At 34.5% G+C, this 22,882-nt stretch overlaps 2 protein-coding genes across 8 annotated transcripts; one reads left to right on the plus strand and one right to left on the minus strand.

The window, feature by feature from the left end:
• The first annotated feature begins 1,845 nt into the window (after positions 1–1,845).
• LOC101216543 (hypothetical protein) lies at positions 1,846–4,973 on the plus strand. Of its 2 annotated transcripts, none has more exons than XM_011661186.2 (5): positions 1,846–2,279; positions 3,218–3,418; positions 3,945–4,073; positions 4,383–4,514; positions 4,605–4,973. In XM_011661186.2, exons 1-5 carry the CDS (start codon positions 2,229–2,231, stop codon positions 4,716–4,718), a joined length of 627 nt encoding a protein of 208 aa, XP_011659488.1. In that variant the 5' UTR covers positions 1,846–2,228; the 3' UTR covers positions 4,719–4,973. The 2 variants fall into 2 exon arrangements, with proteins under 2 accessions (XP_011659488.1, XP_004135887.1); XM_004135839.3 differs by having other exon boundaries at positions 1,871–2,279; positions 3,201–3,418.
• Positions 4,974–5,264: 291 nt separating this feature from the next.
• Positions 5,265–22,091, minus strand: LOC101206265 (cell division cycle 5-like protein). 6 transcript variants are annotated; one of them, XM_031888886.1, is made up of 21 exons: positions 21,865–22,090; positions 21,547–21,720; positions 21,305–21,400; positions 20,198–20,288; positions 19,150–19,283; positions 18,593–18,674; positions 13,031–13,117; positions 11,399–11,505; positions 10,965–11,136; positions 10,612–10,865; positions 10,428–10,509; positions 9,547–9,612; positions 9,065–9,142; positions 8,830–8,925; positions 7,414–7,520; positions 7,134–7,302; positions 6,606–6,689; positions 6,408–6,502; positions 6,230–6,320; positions 5,998–6,144; positions 5,265–5,556 (listed from the first exon to the last, which is right to left on the minus strand). In XM_031888886.1, the coding sequence occupies exons 3-21, from the start codon at positions 21,346–21,348 to the stop codon at positions 5,488–5,490; spliced, it is 2,055 nt and encodes a 684-aa protein (XP_031744746.1). In that variant the 5' UTR covers positions 21,349–21,400; positions 21,547–21,720; positions 21,865–22,090; the 3' UTR covers positions 5,265–5,487. The 6 variants fall into 6 exon arrangements, with proteins under 6 accessions (XP_031744746.1, XP_031744742.1, XP_031744743.1 ...); XM_031888882.1 differs by having other exon boundaries at positions 7,134–7,520; positions 21,865–22,091; XM_031888883.1 differs by having other exon boundaries at positions 7,134–7,520; positions 21,797–22,091.
• Between the last annotated feature and the right edge of the window lie 791 nt (positions 22,092–22,882).

Genomic DNA, 22,882 nt, shown 5'->3' on the forward strand with positions numbered 1-22,882 from the left:
AATTATTTTAAATGAAAAGACTTCTAAAAGATTATAAATAAAACAAATTATAGATAACTATTTGTATATATCATAATAGACTAAGATATACTATTATTTGTGTATGTTACACTCCATCATAAACAAAACAGATAGTGATTTCTTGTCAAAATATTTCAATATATTTGAAAACAACAAATCAAAATAAGTATTTAAAGTAAAAGAAAATTTAGAAGGAGTTATATATATATATTGGGTAGAGGAAGTATTTGAATTTGAAATGGGAGCATTGGAAAAAGTGAGGGTTTGGATTTTGTAGGGATGTTTTGTAGGTGAGTGAGGAACCAACGGTAAGCATAGAGAAAGAGAAAGGAAAAACAAATGAAAGTGTGGGATTTGACGGAAAAAGAGGAAGGGAAAAGGCGGGATTAGCCTTTTTTCAAAATGGGACATTTCTTTTGTTTTCTTTACTACTATTCCACTGTTTACTATTTGCCATTTGCATCACTTTTGTACTTTTCCTTCGTTCTTTCAAAATCCACCCTCTTTTTTTGTTTTCTTTTTCTAAATTAAAAACAAACAATATTTCATTTCGTCTTCTTTCATTCTATTTTAGTTATGAACTCAATAATAAGCTTTTCAATTTTAAGTTTCCATTAGACTTATTAACTTCAAATTATTTATCTAATATATTCATTCAATTTAAAGTGTCTAACAAATCGTTTATATTTTGTTTGATAATGATTTTTTTTTTCAAAAAAATTTAAGCTTAGAAATATACTATTTTTACACCTATGAAAATATTTATCATATATTTAGTTTTTAGAAATGTTTTCAAAATCAAGCAAGTTTTGAAATTTAGATTTACAAATGAACTTTTAGACTGTTTAGATCAAAAGTTGAAAGGGAAATAACTTAGGTCGTACACTAAGTCTTAAAGTAATCATTTGAAAAAAAGGAGTTGATTTAGTGATGAAACGAGGAGGTGAGCTTGGAAACAACCAAAACTAGCCTATAAGGAAAGCAAAATAGTTCAATGCTCTAACTCCACCACATCCAAAATGTATTAAGGTTCAAGCGATTCACTAAAATGATGTGATCTTGAACTTGCAAGCACCTTTATGAAGTGTAAATAGATACTTTATCATCTAGTAGCATTTGGAGATGTTAAAAGTGAGACAACTAGATACATAATTTAAAAACTTGTTTTTATTATTAAAGATTTTGCAAATAATAAAAATATTTTCTCATAAAAAGAAAGATATAAAAATAATGAGAAAACATCAAAATTTTTTGAAACACACGTACATACATATGATGTTTAATAGCATTCATAAAAATGTACAACAAAATTTTAACTTTTAAGGCGTGTTTGAATTGACTTTTTAAATGTTTATAAATACTTTTGAACATTTAGAAAGTCAATTCAATCAAATACTTGCATCAATAAATAATAAAACTATATTATATAAATATCCAACCTTATTTTCAATTAAACAAACTAACAAAGATGTAACCTTTTCAAGTTTGTGTTGAGTAGAGTTGTCATATTTATACAATGCAAAATAGAAAGAGATAGCTGTAAAAATAGCCCTTACATTCGAAATAACATCTTTCAAAAATTATAAATATAGCAAAGTCTCTAAAAATCAATTATGAAATTGTATCAAAAATATACTTTGTTATATTTATAATTTTTTAAAATACTTCTGCATAATAATTATTCTAAAAACTGCCAAACTATAATTACTCAAAATTTGCGTTAATAGCCCAAATTTTGTTAAACGTTGGGCTGTCTAAGGCCCCATTCATTCCTTAAAGAAGAAGCCCATCAGGCCCACAAACAATTTCCCGATAGGTCGATCGGGGTAGCCATAGCCACAGATCGAATGGCTTATCTTCTTCTCCGCCACTCACTGTCTCATTTCTGCTTATACAATCCCCACAACAATGTCTTCTTTACCTCAACTGGTTATTTTCCTTCTCTGCCATGGCCGCCGCAATTTCCTTTACAATCTCTAACCCTTCTCTCTGTTCTCAACTCTCTAAACCCGTTTCTAGATTTGGGGCTCGCCGTCTCAGAATCATGGCTGCGGCTACCGAAACTAAGGTGGTGCCTGCCGTGATTGTCGGAAGTGGCCGCGTTGGGAGGGCGCTGTTGGATATGGGAAACGGTGAAGATGTTTTGGTGAAGAGAGGCGAGTCGGTGCCACTTGATTTTTCGGGTCCCATTCTTGTGTGTACAAGGAATGATGATCTCGAGGCTGTTCTTGAAGCTACTCCTCGATCGAGATGGAACGGTACGATCGCTGAATTGTGTCTACTGTCTTGTTTTTTTTTTTCTATCTTAATGGGATTGGAGTCTTTATAATTGATATGGCGACATTATGCTTCAGTTCCATTCGGTTTAGGAGTATTTTAGACCGATGAAATTAAGTTTATAAAATCTACTTATACTCACAAAAATGTTTCCATGTTGTGCTAATTGCTATCTTTTCAAAAGGAAAAAACCGAAGTCAAAATTGGAAACTAAGCTCAGTAACCATTCCATTTGATGTTTTTGGTTTTTGAAAATTAGGTCCATATCCTTCTAATTTCTTACTCGGATTTGCATATATTTACTTGAATTCCAAAAGCAAAAAATAAGTTTTAAAAGCTACTCATGTTTTAGAATTTGGGTTGGTTTTTGAAAACAATAGCAACAAGTAGATGGAAAAGCAAGAAATTTATAGGTCGTCAAGTGGTTGCCTTGTGGGCTTGAAAAAAGAGTTTTCAAAAACATGTTTTTAGAATTATTTCAATAACGTTAATCTTAAAATGAAAGCGTGGGCTTTAATTTTTGGTTTTGGTTGGAAATTTTAGCATCTTGTTCGTTTGGAAGTTTTTCATTGCCTAGCCTATGAACTCAGATTCTGCTTAAGGGCACAGTGGTTATGATATCACTCATCAGACTACCGAATATTTTCAAATCCTACAACTTCATTTCCTTTCCAATTGATATTAATAAGTCACACATGGACTTTTGAATCATTTTAATATTTAAACGTACCTGAGAGAAGCTTTCATACCCTATACTATCAACTTCGGGATAGTGGTACTTCAACATTTCTCATACATAATTTGGATTTAGGAAGACATAAGGTATTTTTATTTGGAAAATGTCATCATATAATGGCTCGTGCTCTGTTTTTTCTTGGCAATGGATATTGACAATCTAGCAGATTTGGTTTTTTTCCAGAATGGAATGCTGGACCCTTGGTATGAAAGCAAAGGTCTAAAGGATGCTAATCAAGTGTTAGCATATTTTGCTATCTCAAAGCTCGGAGAGGCTCCAGTGGATGGAATAACAGATACCAATCCTGAAGGACTGACAGCAGCGTACGGAAAATGGGCATCTGCCGTAGCAGGAAGGCTCAGTGCTGCAGGCCTCTCCTGTAAGGTAAATCCATAAAACAAATGTGCCTCTCTTATGTTGTAAACTTCAAATTGTCTTGGCAGCTTCTTTCTCTGCTGTACTGTACGTGCATTTGTGCAAGTGGTGTAAGATTGAAGTTAACCTGGGCTGTTTCAATCTTTTCAGTTTTGATTCATTTTGGAAACTTATGCTTTGTTTGAAACATAAACGATGAACTGTTTCATGAGTATTCTTTCGAAAAATCTATTGGAAGGTCTTGAATTTGTCATCTGTTATGTGACCGATTAAGAAATTGTTGAAATGTCTCGCATTTGTACTTATGTTATTTACGATTTTGATCCTAAGATTTAGAGAGGTATGTTATATCAATTATCTAATTTTACTGGCATTTGAATCTTCTCTCCACACGGTTAGTGAGTCATATAAATCTGTATTGATTTCTCTATGATTTATTTTCTATGTTTCCTTGATTGTTGATCTTTTAATAGAAATACTTTCTTTATAATTTTTTTATTCAATGTAGGCATTAACTTTGAAGGTTTTGTTCTAGGTTCTTGGTAAGGAAGCTTTTGAGAAACAAATGTTGGAGAAACTGATTTGGATTTCTGCATTTATGCTTGTTGGAGCACGTCATCCAGGTGCCACAGTGGGTGCTGTGGAGAAGGATTATCGCTCTGAAGTAAGAATCCTTTCTTCGCATATGACTACAAATTTTCTTCAATTATGTCTATTTAGTTCAATGCAAAAGGTCTTCCTTGGTCTATACGTTCAAATTCCCAACTTGTAAAGTGATATTGAATGATTTTTCCATCAGATGGAGTGCTTATTAACTTGCAAATTCTTTTATTCTTTTTGCAACAAAGGATTACTCAATTATCTGCAGTCTCTTACAACAGTTTCCATTACTGAAATGTTGAACACCCTAAACGGATATCTTCAGTTAAAGTGGGTATGAAATGATCAATCTAATCCATATTTATAACTGCAGGTTTCTAGTCTCATTGCAGAACTCGCATCTGCAGCTGCAGCTGAAAGGCAGTTGGTGTTCGAAGAAGGTATAGAGGAAAGATTATGTGCGTATTCTCGGGCTGTTGCTCACTTCCCTACTGCAGTAAAAGAGGTAAATTAGAATCGAAAAGGAGCTATTGGAGCTTCTGAATATCACCATTATTTCCCTTTTTTTAGGCTAACAATTCTTTTATATCCACAGTTCAAGTGGCGAAACGGGTGGTTCTATTCTCTGTCAGAAAAAGCTATTGCTGCAGGAAAACCTGACCCCTGCCCCCTCCATACTGCATGGCTTAAGGAGCTGAAGGTTGTCTAGGAATGACCCTGCATTGCCATTAAGTGGATTTCCTGTTTCACAACCGTTGGCTAATTCAAGTGAAAACCTTGTCTTCCTTTGAGAAGTAGATTTTGTACCTATATTCATCATAATCTAGAAATCTCCTCTTTCTGCTGGTGATAGAGGAATTATCATCTGGCCCATCCTGAATTTATTGACAGAAAAATGGATCGATAATGCTTTGAGATTAAAGGAATGAAAAATAAAAAAGGAAACTTCAAATTTAAGTAACCACCAGCATTAGCATTAGAGCATGTGGAGGAATATTGTAACACTATTGTGAAGAAATATGGAGATCGACATACATCTAAATTTAAAATACCGAGGTTAAAGTACTTCCTATTTAAAGGCCCTCCACTTCTACTTCAGTTTTTTTAAATATCAACAAAAAAAATTAATAGATAAAAGAAGAAGAAGAATTTGTATGGTGAAATAAATTAGAACCAGGCCTGTCTGTATGGCTTGGATTTAATCTCAATAAAACCCTGTGATGTGCATCAAAAGCAAATAAATAAAGCTCTGTGATAGACAATGGAAATATCAAAGCATTTTATTTGAAAATATAGTTGCTCCTCAAAGATGGGAGATTACATCCAAGCAATAATACTCCAATTGCTACCTGATGGACAATGGAAATATTAATGCATTTTATTAACAGAAATAACTACTCCCCAAAGATAGGGAGGTACATGCAAAATATTATCACACCACAACAATTATCTTATTCCAAACTGCCTCCAGTAATCCTTCAGCAAAAAGACCTCTCTGGCAATACTTCTTTGGCAATCGGAAACTCAGGAGCTATATCCACAGGTACCTGAAATTGCAAGGTTCATGAGAACTAGTTAAGATACAACAATATTGGTATAATATTAAATTTATAATGAACGATGCACCCGTTTAAGTTTTAGGCAAGTTATAAACTTTCTTATGATGGATTTCATTTTAGTAGAATTTATTTATTCTCTCTTTTCAAAAACCACTATATTATGCACAGTTCTGTTTGTCTCAAAATCTACAACCTTCAAGTTTTCATTAATGGAATATAGGCACAAAAAAGCGTTTCTAAGTTTAATTTAGTAAATCAAATAGAAGTGTCAACTCAATAACCTATATTCCATATTCAATAAGGAACACAACTCCTTAACTACCAAACAACCTTAGCTCAGCGGTAAATAGCATGACCTTCCATCCTAGAGGTTGGAAGTTAACCTTGCAATAGCAAATGTGTTATATGTTGTCGCTCACTAGTGTTTACCTGGATTCGTTCTAAATTTTGCAATGCTACTTTCAATGGTTCTGACATAACACCGTATTTCTGAAGAAGCAAATTTGCTGACTCCTTGTCACCTTTTGCCTGTATGGTGAGTATTTCCCTACTCAGGCTTTCAACTGCATCTTCCACCTTAAAAAGTAAAAGAAAAGATTTCTAGTACTTAGCAGCGAATCTAACTCATTAGAAGATGAAATTTTGATGTCTAGAGCTGTACCTTGTCAAAATCAACAGAAAAAGTTTCATCTGCATTGAAAATGAAGGCTTTTTTCTCATATAGCCAATTGAACAGCAACGCCTGTCCCTTTCTGCCATTAAACCGAAAGTCTAAGAGGCTAGGCAAGGAAACAAAAGCGGAAGAAACAATGTCATACTATTAGCACTATTAAGCTTACCCATGAGCCTCTGATAAACCGAAACGTACTGACCGGAAACATCCTGCAAGGATAGTAGTATACACGGACTTCAATGACATTCCTGGTAGCAAGCCCTGGTTGAAATTCCAACATATAAAATAAGTAAATAAGTGGTTAGAAAATCTAATAAAATTCTGTAATTAAGAAGAAGGTTTATTTATCCAAACATTAACCAACCTGGAGGGTAAGGAACCTCAGTGCCCAAAGGCCTACCGTGTCAGCTTTTGCCTCCTCCAAAGCCGAGTGGAGTTCTTGCAGTTTCTGTAACAATAAATAAATAGAAGATATTATAACTAGAAAGATCTTCAATAAAACCTCGAACAGAAAATAGATGTTATGAGTCTGAAGCGAGGTCCTCATCCTTTAACATATTCTTGTAAATTAAGGTCATTAGATAGCCAATCTAGATGAGAGATTGTATAACTTTCAGAATAAGAAAGGCTCCACTTATTATTAGCTTTTTATAATTAAAATAGAAAAAAGAAAAAGGGGGAAAAAGCACATGCAAAGTGAAACAGTGATATTATCTAAAGGGCTACATTCGTATCCAAGATAACAACATAAAATATATCAAACAAAAAAGTTTGAAGTGCTCAACTTACAAATTGCACAGTAATTTTTTGTCCCAGTGTAAGGGTAATATATCCAGAAAAAAGAAAGAGATAATAAGCAAATATATCAAGACAGAATATTTATGGTACTGACCAATCTCACGGTAGTTTCTTTACCATCCGGTAGTGTTATGGTATGAGGTCCAATGCCATGGCAACACTCATGGCAAATTACATGAGTAAAATAAGAATCGAAATCCACAAACTCACGTTGCTCATTCGTAATACAGGCATTGGCAATAGGCTGAAGAATATGCTTGAACCTAGAAAAATGTGAAACAAGTATGTTATATGTCCAGTTATCTCCCATAAAAAATACTCCAAAGCTGGATAAGATGATCAAACTTAATCCATGGCCAAAAAATATGCAGTACTTGGCCTCTGAAACATTCTTAAGCATAACCATTGATGTTCCTCGGTCTTTCACAATTCGCTCGTCGTTGGGCAAGTTGAAAGCAACAATCTGAGGACCCTTAACATCCTGATAAAATGCCAACAAATCAATCTCAATTTCAAACAGACATAATCCATAGATTAGCACGGTTTCTCTCTTTGAAGATCAATAATTCATGTATAAACTACTAGTCTCCACAAGCATGAGAAATTAATTAACATCCAATTTCTTTGTAGTAATTCTCAATTCAGTATAGTTAGCCCCTCTAAGAGTAAGAATAATTAATGTACAGAAGAACTTGAACTACTCTGAACTACAACTACCCTTTCCTATGCTGTAATAGAAACTGATGTGACTGAGAAGCTTCAATGCATAGTAAAACTTGAGTTATCCTTTTTCTTTGATAAGTGAAGTACAATTTGGAAAATGAGAGTTGACCATTGGAGGAAAAAGAAAAGGAAAAAAATAGAACCAAGCAGTACAAAAACCTCAAACTCACAAAACTTGAAAACCAAGTGACAGAAACTCTAGGTATTAAACGTTCAGAGAGGAGATTTTGGGGATGTGCCTCAATAAGAGAGCGGTTGAAGTTCTTTTATGCATAGGTTAGAGGGCTTCATCTTCGTGGTAGTGATATCAAAATTCCCTGTCTGCTTCTGTCTCTTTCTAATTCATGGAAGGCTGCTTTTTCAAACAAGTATGAAGTTTTTCTATGGGCTCCTTGTTTAGTTGTTAATAAAAGCAAAATGGCTTCATCCTTTCGCCTATCGTTTTTGCCTCTTTGGGTTAAGCTCATCAACTTTTGAATTTTCCTTTTCCTATGCTTCAAAAATATCAGGAACGGTTGATTTTGGGATTTCGTGGAAATTGTTTGAAGAATAAAGCTAAAAAGCTATTGATCAAGGTAGTTTAAAATTATGTTGTGATAGTTCCAGTCTTCCAGATATGAGCCTACAACTACTCTCAGAAATTTTGCTCAGCTACGGGAAGCCTGGCCTTTATTACCTTGGATTGAGTTTCTTAAAAGCTAAATCTATGTTCTTTTGTAATTATTGTCCCAACTATTAAATCCCTTAATTGGAGACTGTTTCTGTAACTTTAAGAGATACCCAGGTAGGAGCATTGGCAATCCATGCCCTGATGCTCTGTTTCTGTTTCTATGCTTGAGTTTAAATCCCATCCGTCTCTTCTCTATACAAATACCATTTGCTAGTAATGGACATATTTCTGATGATGTTTGAATCGGGCTGAGTTAGGGCAAGTAACACACACAAGATATACATCTTTATCCACAATTTTTCAGTGTAAAATATGTACATAAAACTACGGAAAAGCATGTCTATAATACATTAGCCTAATATGCGGACGTGTGAAAATCATAAAAAAACTAACTCACCCCAGCATTATAGACAAGCTGAACAACACGGATTGGAGCAGCACTAACATCTTTTGATTTGTATGCATCGTCCATAGGGAGATTTTGTTCCAATACCTATAACAAGAACTTCACTAAAACAATTTCTCAAGGGGGGGTAACTTTGGTCTTTCCTGGGAAAAGATCAAAAATCACCTTCGACTTTTGGGGGAGGGAAGAAAGTTATTGTAGCATGAACTGTTCAGAAAAAAAATACCTGCATATTATCCCCAAACAATTTTACTTGAGCAGTTCCTTTCTCATCCCGAATTGCAATGAAAGCTTCAAATGTAGCCTAATACCATCGAAAAATTTAGCATCAGCTATATATCTGGTATAAATTGAAAGAAAAAAAACTAGTAGTTTCAAAGCCAGTAAATTCAAAATTTAATACATAAAACTAGAACCAGATGGGATAGTAATTAAGTCTCATTTAATGGAAGGAACTGCAGCAATCAGAAAATTTAAATTTGATATAAAACCTGGCACCAGATAGAATTCCAAATAGGACCCACACAGTGGAGGTATCACAGCTCCATGCTCATTTTAGAGGAAAAAAGAGTTTTGTCTTAGGAGAAGAAAGTTCTCCAAAGAATTTCAAGCCCCCAAACAACCATATGGCTGGCTGAATCCGGCTTATTTCTAGAAGGTAGAAAGAATCAACGTCTAAGCAAAATAAGTAGCTGAATTATTAGGTACCTTATACCCAAAAATTGAATCTTCATAAGTCTCATACGGACCAATGGTAATATCCAACTCTGAGTCCTACAACAAAAGACACCAAAATTCAGAAAGTATCAATTAGAAGTTTGTGGGTTTTGTGGGAGGAAAACACTGTGTGAGAGAAAATAAACATCAAGTTCAAATGCTCTAATACTTGCATATATACATTGTTAGTATGAAAAACGTGCAATCTACTGGAAAACTTGAAGAATCATACTAATACAAAGAACACAAAATAAACTATTATCACTTACTCTTTTATTTTCTTTGCAATGGAATCTAAATCGAGGTGCTGGTAATACTCAATTACATTCACTATTAAATTCCAAAAATTAGATAGATCATATGTAGCAATGACCAATTAATATAGTATGCTATATTTATTTAAGCTAAATAATTCATCAATAAGAAAACGAAAATGTGCAAAACCTGTCATGAACAAGGAAGAGAATACTAACGACATAAATTCTTGCAATAGCAATATAATTCGTTAGTGTTAAAATCAACGAAAATTCTTTTATATTTCAACTCTTTTAATAATTTTTTTTTCTGATTGGAGGACTTCTATTTTGTAGGTTGCTTCACTTTTGTAGCTTTTAGGCAGGGAGAACCTTGTCACTCAACCCCCTATGCAACATTGTCAGTTTCTTGTGAGTATGGGCCAATACATTGCAAATGGGGACTGTACCCAAGAAATTCCTATACATCCCCATTTAGTATCTCCGTTGCTAGCAATCCATATCTAACAAGTTAACTAGATATATAATTTATTCTTCTCGAAAAACTAGATATATAATATATTCACGCCAAGACTTTGTAAACGTAACCATGTAACCATTACAAACTCGGTAACTAACCAATTCCATCCATGCTATATCTGATTCATAGTAATCGTTTGAGAGGAAGGCACTGGCCTTGGTATGCAAAAACCTCTTCAAACTACAGGAAGGAAAAAAATTTCAGAGAACATCGTAAGCAGAATACTATAGATTCAGATATTAATAAAATAAAAGTAGAATGTAAAATTGTGAAAAATTTGACCTGGGAGAGCTAGTTATATCCCCTGCTTTATGCAATAACTCAGCAGCTTTTGATAGGAAAGAACTATATTCTTGGGAAAAAGGTATGCCATACAAATCATAAGTAGAACCCTCCATGTGATTTGTGCTATCAAAACCACCCTTGCAAATAGACAAATCTAAATTATATTCACTGCGTCTTTTGATGACACTGAAGAATCCTGTAACAAAGCTTTGCTGATCCTCTGTCAGACTGTTCTTCCATAATTCAAATTCCTACAAGATTGTAACAAGTTAGACTTGCTGCATCTTAAATCCTCTCTTTTATACATACGCATATCAGTTTTTTTCCCTATCAAGCACTCATTGCATTACCATCTTGTTCATGTCTGGAGGGTAGAAGTTTGCACCAGGAGGTATCTTTGATGGAAATGCAGCTTTATATTCCAGGCCCTTCCACCCCCTAACTTGCCTAGTGGCTTCAGGAACCAAAATTATTGCCGAATCAGCAGTAGTCAGATATGCCTCATTTTCATCGAGGGAAGACCTGTTGAACATGGAAAGTTATTTATTGGGGAAAAATTATCCATACACAGCAGCATTTAAGAAAGCATGATATCTCAGAAGTGATTAAGAAAATGTAAACAAATTAGATTAGCAGACACTACAAAAATGCAGTTAGTTGCAATTTTTGACAAGCCCACCCATTGGCGCTGCATTAATACATGCATAAGAAGAAGTGCATAAACATTCAAGAATTCAGACATTAAAAGAAATTGGAAAGAAATTACTATCTAAAGAAAAGATACCACGGAGTCTTATTAATCCTATAATAGGCCCACTTCAATTCGTCTAACTCTGATAGAGCAGCACTCTTCTCCAACCAATCTCTTAAACATGGATTACTGTACCAAACCTGAACAAGATAATAAAAAACAATAAATTTAGAATAACCAATCACCATCAATCAGTTACCTAAAAAGCAAACCAGCTCGTTAACGATTCTTTTATTTTCAGACGGAAAAATAGAAACAAAATATGGATAAAGTCAGTCTCCTCTTTGTATAAGAAATAGAGATACAAACAATATGGATTATTCATTTATTTTCATGGATCCAACCACTTGTCCATTTACATTTGGCTTATTCCTTCTCTTTTGTGGGTCCTTACCAATTAAAATGTGGTTCCACTTCCAACCAATATTGGTAAGAAAACTCAATAGTTTGGATTTCCTTGACCCAAATTATATATATATAGATAAACAATATAGTAGTACTTCTCTCTATTCGAACTCCAACTTCAAAATACTATAAGCAAACTTGATATCAGAAAATTTGTTCTCATTCTACATTTAGAAGAAAAAGAATGATTGTCCCTCATTCTACTAAGTAATGAGAGGCCATACCGTGCTTTTATCCCCATGCAAAGTACGACTTCCTATGACCTTCCATAACTAAAAAATTGCCACCATTTTACAGAAAAAATTAATAAAAGAATCTCAAACATTCAGGCACTGCCATTACTGAAAGTTGACACGACTGGCAGCTAGTTAAACATCAGGGCACATCTATGATGTAATAATCTGATAGGAATCAGAGTGGAGGAGAAATTGGAGAGCCTTCTCCCTAGGCCCCTACTTTCCCAGTTCCAATCATTAAACACTAGCAAAATAGTTGGCTAACCTCAAACTCTCTAACCCACATTGTTTACAATCACTCTAACAAACTTTCTACGTAATGACATACGCCTTATCAACCAACCTACATATCAGTACTCCATCTTTGAAACACACTTCACCCTTAGTATGGTATGATAGATAAACGTTCTCCCAACAAAAGATTGTTGCAGGATCAAAATAAGCCAGAGTTTAAACATCCCAAATCCAAATCCAATCAACTTGAAAATCGAAATACTCACTTAACTCAATCCCCTAACAAACTAGGAAATGATGAATATTCCACTGACAACCAGCTAATACAGGCTTAAGAACTCAAATTATTCATACATTGCCTGAGAGTCATGAGTTAAAAAGATTAAAAATACCACCTTTGTCTCATTGGTAGGGCTTAATATGCTAAAACATAATGCAGCAGCCTTGAAGTACATGGTATCTGCTAAAATGATCTCAACCATCATTTGTTTTCATTTCAATCATAGAACTGATTAGATTAAACCATGTCAACATATTTTCTCCTCGCATCTAAGAAAAAACTCAATCTCTTGAGAACCATCCAATCACTGAATTAATTTTGTGATTGGTATCAACGATGGCAAAGGAAATGTCATATGGGGTGACCATGATGCATTTGTCAAACAACATTTTAGAACTTTACAGCTTAGCCAGATATCGTATCTTTCCTAGGCCCACAAAATTAAATCAAGCAAACTGTAAAAGTCTCCCCTCACAAAATTATATAACTTCATATAATATATATCCTCACCTGCAGGTGGAATATTTTATCTATCATTGCCGCAGCTTTGATAACCAAAGCTAGAACCTCCTTATTTGCATCTGTAAGCCCTGCCAACTACAGAGAACAAGACAATCATTGTTTTAAGGCATACAAAACAGTCATTAGTTCCATCTGTATCTATACGATATATAAAAGGGCTATGAGGAGAGGATCTTTATATATCCATTTACTTCATTTTTAATTATGTCTATTAGACCCTCCACTTTAATTATCAGTTATTTTTAAAAAAACTTAAAACCTTCAAAACTTAGAGAATCCATTAAATTAAACTCTTGGAAAAAGTAAACCCTAAACCCAAATGAGGGACAGTGGTAGAAATTAACCGGTATAATGTCATCAATACTCTTCCATAAGAAGCTTGAATAAAATATTTCTTAAAAGAAAATCCTACAAAAAGAAAGCAATACAAATCTTGTGCATCATCCTTAAGGATTGTTTCAGCACACCATCTTTGCCTCTAGAGATAAACTTGTAAGAAGCAGCCTTCTAATTGGAATTCAGATCTAAACCCCTGTGGAGGTGTCTAAACCCACTTTCTCTTCTTAGATTAAATCTATAACACTATTTCATGGAATCAACAATTCTCTCTTATCCCACCCGAAAAACAAGCCACAGAACAACCTGAATCATCTCTACATTGTCTAGATATTTGATTCCATTGTTTCACCTTCGTCATGAGGAATTTCCCCATTGCCATCATTTACAGGGCCATCCTCATAAGAAGATGCAGGTGCCGCTGCATCCAGATTAATCGAACACACATCTGAGTTCTTTTCAGTTTCAATCACAGGCTGCTGAGTTTCGACATCTTTGACTTCCTCAACAATATCAGTACTGCATTTAGAATTTTGAATAGCTGCACCATCAACAGAATCTGAAGTGGCATTTGCAGCAGGGCCCAAGAGTTCTTGAGAAGGAACATCGATCGTTTGACTTTTAACAGACTCTTCAAAGCCACTGTCAGGCAGTGGTGGACCTCCCACTGCAGAAGGTAGGTTGTTATCAGATAAACCAATATCCAAATTCACTGCTACACTTCCTTTTTCAGTGTCGATATCCACAGCATTATTAGTTTCATGTTCATGTCCCACTGACGAGTTCGGTTGTTCACCTATTATTTCAATGGAGGTGGTAACAGGCACTGAATTTTCACAATTGACTGCTGCTACTAATGCAGACATGACTTCGGAACTATCAGCATTTTCTCCAACTGTTTGGTTAGCCTCAGCCCCAGCCAACTGAAGAGTGCGACTCTCCGCAGCGATATCTTCTTCCTTTTGTGCCTGTGCCTTGCGATCAACCATAATTTTCTGCATCTTTTCCAAGTCCTCTAAAAATTTTCCATAACGTAACTGAAGAGTTCTTTCCAGCTCTTTTTGTTTTTGAACCTCCTCCCAGATACCACTAATCCTGTGTGAAGCAGCTGACATCTCTTGCTTTTGAAGAGCTTCAAAGCACTCAAGCTCTGTAGCTGCAGTGTCTATCTGCTTGAAGGTTGCCTCAATTTGTGGCCAAAGGCTTTGTTTTGCCCGTGTCTCATAGCCATGTGTGAGAACTTTAACCTTCTTCTCTAACCGGACAGCTTTCTCAGTATCCTCATCCATTTTCTTTTTGACATACTCAAATTCATCCTGCAAGGCGGGTAATTTCTCATGGTTTCCAGCAACGCTCGAAAGTCCATAAGCATTCCTAGTGGGGAAGTACATAAGATCATTCAAGCAGGTTTTGTGCGCTTCCACAAACTCATCTAAGGATTCATTTTCATGCCCCATTGCAACACACAGATACCGAGCCTCTTCCTTTATCAAATAATCAGCCTCCTCCATCTCAGTATCTTCGAAATCATCTATTGTGGGGATGACTGCATTAGGTCCATTTCCAGTGCGCTTGGAACCCTTCTTTTTCTCCTTGTTGACCTTTTCGTCGATTGGATACTTTGCATTATCATGCTCTAACAAAGCAAGAAGTTCCGTTCTTATCATTTCATCAGCTTGCTCAATAGGGGTAGGTGGAACAAATGAACTCTTGTCTCCATCAGCTCTCATCAAAGAATTTCTAATAAGTTCCAAAGAAGCACTAGGAGGCCGAGGAAGCTCCCTCTGTAGCACTTTTGATCTTTTCCTAAGCAAAGCCTGCTGCCTTGCTTCTTCCTCAGCTCGTTCTCTAGCAATCCTATCAGACATGTCCTCTTCAATCAGCTCCTCAGGTTCTTCTTTGTCTTCTGGAATTGGTTGCATAACTACCTGGTACTCATTCTTAGGCTGTGGAAGATTTCCTAATCCTAGGCTAAGATTCCTTCTCAAGTCAGCTTGTCTTTGAGACTCCAGTTTTGCACTATCATGTGCATCCATATCTTCATTGATACGTAACTCATCTCTAATAGGTGTACCTTTTGGAGTCATGCCAAATGAGTAAGCATCCCTAGCTGGTGTCATGCCACTCCGTGGAGTGAGACCAACACCACCAGGAGTTGCTGAGGGTGTTAACATAGGATTTGGTGTTTGAATCTCCTTCTTCCTTGGGGTGACTCCTGAAAAATCTGAAGGATGCAGCTCTGGATTCTCTCCTCCCAATAATGGAGTCTGAGATTCTCTCAGCCTAGCAAGGTTTTCTGCCTCCATCATTATAGCATCACCCTTCCCTGCCGGCGTCCTTTGGGGAGTTCGAAAAGGTGTCATTCCTTGTCGTGGTGTCTGTGCATAATTTGCAAGCAGCGCTCGTGTAGCACCGCTTCCCTCTGCAAGCTCTTCATTACCAGCGAGAAGATCACTTGCATATCCCATCTTTGCAATTTCCTCCAATTCATGGTCTGAAATTTGAGGTGCAGGCAGCATAAGTTTAGATCTTTTCCGCACCATTTCTGGGTCATTCAGCTTATTTGCTTGCAGTACAGCTGATGGAGCATCTTGTCTCTGAGCAATTTTATTCTTTGCAATATCTTGCTTTCTTAATTGGGATTCTACATCAATCCTTCTTTTTCCTTCAAGTTCTTCAATTGTTGTTGGAAACTTGGGCTGTTCCACTGGTCTATCTTCCTCACCAACATCAAAAAATCCTGGAGGAGGTTTTTTCTCAAAAGGAATTTCAGCATTGTAATCTATTCCTTTACGCTTTCTCTTCCGCTGTCGAGTATCAATCCCTGCAGCTTTTAGCTCTCTTCTTTTTTGTAACGAAGCAAGCCTCCTTGCTTCTTCAAGTTGTTTCTCTCGGGCTTTCCTTTTTGCCTTCTTTCCCCTAGTATTTGCTAATCTTGCCCGTGCTTCAGAAAGCATTTCCTTTTCATCTTCGTCCATGTCAACAGGATCGGGACGTGCAGGCTTTGATTCTGGGTTCGGGTCAATTTCTCCAGGGCGCAATTTTCTTGGGTCATCTCCTGGTTCGTAATTGTCATCCTTAATACAAGCAGCATCAAGAAGCTTCTCATACCGCTCGAGACACTGGGATGGAGTACGTCCAACAATGGGTGCAATAGTTCTCCACTGGGTTGGCATGAGCTTAGCAAGATGGAGTAGTTTCTCATCCTCCTCTCTTGTCCACTCAGTCTTTTTAATGGAGGGGTCAAGCCACTCATACCATCGAGCCTTGCACTGCTTAGCAGATTTCCTAACAAGGAGCGAGGAAATTCGAGCCCACTGGTTTTTGCCATATTTCATAACCGCAGCTTTAAGGATCTCATCTTCCGTGTTCTTCCACACACCACCTTTGATCATAATCCTCATTTTGCCTGAGCTTTATGATTTACCCTGTTTCAACCTAAGGGTATGGAGATGCTAGGGTTTTGCAGGAGAAGGGGCAGACGAAGAAGAAGCCACGGAGGGGAAGGGAACGGCAGCAGACCGGAGATCGGATGAAAGAACGAGTGAGAGATAGGTATAGATGAACGGAACTCGTAAGAGAGGCGGCGATGGGGAAGAGAGAGATGACGGAACGTGAAAATGGCGCTTAATTATCGGTTATTAATAGTTCAATTTAAATTATAGTAAAAATAAAAGCTACACTACGAATGAGTTGCACTCAAATTGCAACTTTTTTGCACCCAATTTTCTTTACTACACACCCAATTCACATTTTTATTCAATTATGACTACATATTTTACCTTCACTAAATATTATTTCAATTTTTTATTACCATTTTTTTATCAAACTAAGACTAAAATAGTCTACACCAACTATTATTTAAAACTAAAATAATTTATCTTAAAAAAAATACACAAACTATTCTAATCAAACTATTAACTCATTCCAAATATTCCTAAGTATTTTTCTAAAATAAAACTCGTAATCAGTCGATTATTATATTTCTATAAATTATACTATTTTTTCATTAAATTATACTATTTTTTAATGAAAAAACAACTTTGGTAAGATACTAAATCTGAACCTAAAGATAAAAAATGTATTTTTCTTTCTTTCTACATGGTTGGTAAAACGTCTTTTTAGTGTAATGAGATATGAAACTCTTAGTCTAATCAAATACTATGAATAGAAATAGATAGAATACATAGACATCTTTTTAATTCGCTAGTTAGCCAAAAAAAAATTAAGTGAATAAAGTAAATTTAATTAAATGGACAGAAAGAACAATTTTTTTAATCTTGATTTGCCTTTCAAGTTTTCTTAAAAATGCCCATTTACCTCTGACGATTGGACATCCTCATGTTAGGTATGTATCTTTCACTCTCGTTCTTTTTTTCTTTTTGTTCATTCTCCATTTAATTTTACATTTCATTTGTGGTAACAAAACACCCTTCAAATCTACACCTCACATCTCACGATGACAAAATCATAACAATAAAATGAGATATCTCCTCTCGAGAAGATCAGTTTGAATTTAAAAAAGTAAGTTATGGTTCGCTAATATCTTCGTTGCTTCTTCCTCATTTTGTTTTCTCACTCTTTGTTTTTAATTTGTGTTTTAAAACAATTTGTTTTCAACTAATTTGATAAATTAACGATTGAACCAACTTACACACCTCAACTCATTTCACACATTTGATATTCAAGAAAACAAAATTTTACTAGGAATTTTTTAATATTTGTAATAACTAAACTATCAAAAGCTTTAAAAGAGTAAAATCCTTAAAATTTACACATTTTAATTTTACATTTAAGTAAATTTCTATATTATCTTTTCTAGATGGAATGCAAGTAATGTCGATTTAGAAAACAATTGAGATAACTTTAAAGGTTGAATAGATACAATTGGCGCATCCAATATATGTTATAATAAATTATTAAATATTTAACTTTTAAAAGATTACGTGAATTAAAACAAAACTATACATATAATATTTGTTTAATTTGTTACATACTAAAAATCCATTATATTTTACAAAACTAAATTAAACCCACAAGTTTTTCATGTGTGTTTATGAAGTTGTGTATTAACCCAATCTACCATGAAGTCATTCTAAATAACTTATTAATCCAAAAATGTAAGCTAGTGAGTGAAGTTAAACTTAATTATATATTAGCTAACATATTTCGACCTAAGTTGGAAAGATCTACAAATTTAAAATGGAGAGCTACCTCAACATTAAGTGGAACAGAAGCATAACGTTGTAGTTGCTTTTTTAAAGTCAAACTCCGTGCCACATTGTCCACTTGGTACCTACGTAAATTTATACAGATAAAAATGGCCAAGCATGAAAAGGTAACTTTGCCGGTCCAAAATCAACAAGGGTGATTTTTCAAATCCTATAGAAGCTTCAATCTTAGGTGCATGTGAGTGTAAATTATCATGTCATGTAGAATGTATTATTGTTTGCATGTAAAAGATTGAAGCATAGTGGCGTTACAGCTTAGTGTTCACCACAGCAATAATAGATTACAGTTTACTCTTGTTCAAGAGTACTCTCTCCTTCACATCTTTCTTTTTGTGACAAGGAAACAGAAATATTATTGCAGTTCATTCTATGGAAAAACTCAAAAGAGAGAAAAAAAAGTATGTGGATGAGTGACCACCATGAATTCCACCATTTCTCTGAATTATACAAATTTCATCACGTAGAAAATAATATCTTCTCCTCGAGAATATTGTGCCTGTCAAGAGAAGTCTATGCTAACAGATACTTCTAAGAGCGTACCTTTGTGTAAGTATGTCAAAAAGTTGACCATATTGCCCATCTACATCATATGGGACATACTCAGAATTTTGACTTCCAAGTAAGCTCTTATACTTCAGATAATGTATATATTTAACAGCAGAAACTTCTGATTCCTACATCAAATTTAAACAAAAAAATATAAATTCAATGTCTCATGCAAGTTCAGTTTCTAATGCATTCTGGCCTGTACTGTTTTAAGCACAAAATTCATTTAAGTGCAATACAAGTTTAAGCATGGACCGAAGAGAAGCAACAAGACATGCAAACATATAATATACATATACTTCTAAATTTTCCTTTTTCTATGGGACAACTGATTGACTATACTCCATTTGGTATTCAAGGGAAAATTCTAGAATATTAAAATTCAGATAGGCTTTTACTATTCGTTTTATCGCTAGACCAGCCAATGTGGTTGAATATTATGAATCTTTTAACAAAAATGAATCGATAAAATTATAAAAAGCACCTACAAAGCAACATGTCAAAGATCTAATGGTTAAATTTCTGTTACCCAAACTTTTCTATCTACACCTTTCTCTTTGATCTCACGTCCATTATCAAAGTCAAAGGCTCAAAGCACATCCATGGTATCCTACCAAGAGCTGATAAATGTGGGAGGGGCATCTAATGATAGCAATCCAATTCACCCATACCATCGCTTGTAGAGGTTTGGAAATTTGTAAAAGACTTATCAAGTGGAAAACAAAATTAATCGAGGAAGAAATAATATTGTAGGAGCTTGGCAAGACCTCTTCTCTCATACCGTGTTAAATTATTAATTGAACCATAAGCTTAAGCTAATCACCACTAATTGAACCATAAGCTTAAGCTAATTGGTGATGGCAAAGTTAATGTTATATCAACACTTTAACTAAACCTAAGCACATATTGGTTCTCTCTACTACCTTTCCACCTCACGGCCCTTGCAAAAAATTTAGAAGTTCAAATATCATACATTTACATCGGGGTGGGATTCATACATCTAGCTTGGATTAAATGACAGAATAGACGATTAACCACCAACCTGAAGAGTAAACGCCTCCAAAGGAATTGGATCCAATGTTGTTACCAAATAAACATCCGTCTTAAATTTGTCACCATTTGTGATGCGGACACTGTATATCAATCCAAAGCTAACTCAGAAGAAATAACAGACAATACAACACAGGTACAGGTATATCGTTTCTATGTTAAAAAAAAAAACCAAATTAGAATTGAACCACTAATATAATGTGCCAACGTATACCCAGCACAGTACCATTTTAAAAGATGCCATGTTGTATGATATTCGATTCCTACCATGCAAGATAAAAAGTCACAGACATTATCTTTTAAATATTGTTGGATAGCATTTAAAGATGTCCTCAATTATATATTTATATGGCTAAAAGAGTTGATTCAGACCTGAAAATACTGCAGATTGAGGATGAATATGGATACTGTTTGTTGATGAATCAATGAAATAGAGAAGATTAAGCCAAAAAATCAAGAGGATGAAAACCTTATAATTGTTTTAATAAAGTGCCTATAGTTCTAAATGCAATCTTAAACTTCTCTTCATAAGAAAAGATGAGATTCGAAGTTTTTTTTAAAAGGGAAACAGAGTTTTTCATTGATATAATGAAATAAAAGGACGATTATAATAAGATGACAAAGAGACAACTAAAAACCGAATAATGGTTCCAAGAACGAAAACAAAAGAGCTACCCCAAAACTGAAGAAGTTAAATCCGAGTTAAACAAACAGATGACAATAAACAAATTCAACAACATTACAAAAACACCCCAAAATCAAGACAAAAACAACTTTCAAAATCGAAAATGACTTTCAAGAGGAGCAGAACAGGGCTTGAGAGGAAACATGAGCTAATCTTCAAGGAAACAAATGTCTTGCATAATCCTGAAAAGCTTAAAACCAAGGTAAGATCGCATTCTTAAACGATGGATCTTAAGTGAGCTGGAATTTCGGAATGGGGCAATGTGGTTTTTCCAAGTTCCAAACCATGACTTTAGAAACGGATAATGTTTATTTTCAGAAACCAAAATCAGATAGTAACTAAAAAAACTAATCACGGAGGAAAGGATATAAAAAACCAAATCATATATGCAACGCCTAAAAATATTATGGTTACTTGGAACGATTCACCAACGTTTCAGGAAGAAAATCGAATATCATTTCAAATGCATCCTTTGGAAGAATAACTCCAAGCTCTTTTTGAAGCTTCCTCCTGAAATAAATACATATAAATTCCTTTCATATTCTTTCCATAGCAAATGAGTGAGAAAGCAATCTAGAACCAACAAATGGTGGCATACTGTCAAAGCAGATCAGTGAGGTGAAAAATAAAGACAATTAATAATCAAATAATGTTACCTAGCAGTCACAAGTGATGAGTCCCCAGCAGCTATTTGACTGGCAGTAGATATATTCCATAACCCAGGCCACGATTCCTTACTGTTGCTGACACTGCGTAGTTGAAGAAGTAATTCCTGTGTACTCTCAGCAAAAATCCACACATGAACAGCCCGATTGTAGTCCCCAACTCCCCTGTATTGTCAAGTAAACAATCAACAGAATTCTTCCAATTGATGAGTGAAAAGATAGAAAAACCAAAGGATCTTACAAAAAGCGACTCCAATTAACTTGCAATTGAAAAAATAGGCTAAATCACACATAAAAGAGAAAGAGTACAGTGATGTCCATGTTCTTCTTCATCGAATTACTTATTTTGGGTTCCGATTCCAAAAGGGCACTCTTTTCATCACATTGTTCTTTCTCCTAGCTACATAGACCAACATTTGCAATCCATTGGATGATCAGGAACTTTGTTTATTGCATCTTTGAATCTTAATCATCTTGCTCACTCCTTTCTTTAGCTCAAAATTCTTAAAGAAGGTTCTGTTCGCTTCATTGCCTTTTTGTCTATCTGTTAGAGGTTCTTAACTGTATTGAGTTTTTAAGCTCTGTCTTATTCATTTTTGTTTCATATTTTTTTTCTTTTGTTTTCATTTCATCTCGTTTTTATTTATTTTCATCACTACATATAAATAATTTTGATTAATTTTTATAAAATCTACTATTTTAAAAATTCTCTCAAATATTTAGCGTATAACAAAATAAAAAAAAAGTACATCGAGAAAAATACATCAAGCTCGCTATTTTTTTAAATATTAATATTTTTTTAGCATGAATCACATATTAATAACATCATTTTGGAAATATATTTAGGCCCTCTAAATGAACAAATAAAACAATAGAAAAAAATAAAAGATTTTAAGAATCACTCACCTTCTGAAGATGTCCAGTTTTGGTTGGCTAACTTGATCTCTTTTGATTACCTCTATTATCTAACACAATGATATAATTATTATATCTATAAATATTTTTATCATTTTATCCTTTAAAATAATTATTCTTAGACTTATTGTTATTTTTATTATTATACTAAATTACACACTTGGCACCTAAATTTTATTTTGTCCTATACTTCTAATTTGTTGTTTGATTAACCACTAATGGTTTAATAAACCCATGATTATAACTAAATTTTAACTTTTAAAAACTAAAACAATGAGGCTAAATTCTGGTTTTTCTTTTTTTGATATTGAATTTACAATTTAACTTACAATGTATATAAGAATAAAATTTGTCCGATATAAAATTTGCAACGACTTCAAGAAAATAAATACCGATTACTTAACCATATAAG

This window comes from Cucumis sativus, chromosome 7 (assembly GCF_000004075.3).
Source record: "Cucumis sativus cultivar 9930 chromosome 7, Cucumber_9930_V3, whole genome shotgun sequence".
Taxonomy (NCBI): domain Eukaryota; kingdom Viridiplantae; phylum Streptophyta; class Magnoliopsida; order Cucurbitales; family Cucurbitaceae; genus Cucumis; species Cucumis sativus.

Coding starts and splice junctions, on each gene's coding strand:
- LOC101216543 (XM_004135839.3), top strand. CDS start 1,970: ATGGCCGCCGCAATTTCCTTTACAATCTCTAACCCTTCTCTCTGTTCT. Junction 4,074..4,382: donor AGAAGGATTATCGCTCTGAA/GTAAGAATCCTT, acceptor TTATAACTGCAG/GTTTCTAGTCTCATTGCAGA. Junction 4,515..4,604: donor TCCCTACTGCAGTAAAAGAG/GTAAATTAGAAT, acceptor TTATATCCACAG/TTCAAGTGGCGAAACGGGTG.
- LOC101206265 (XM_031888881.1), bottom strand. CDS start 16,782: ATGAGGATTATGATCAAAGGTGGTGTGTGGAAGAACACGGAAGATGAG. Junction 13,118..13,730: donor GGAAATTCCTCATGACGAAG/GTGAAACAATGG, acceptor TGTTCTCTGTAG/TTGGCAGGGCTTACAGATGC.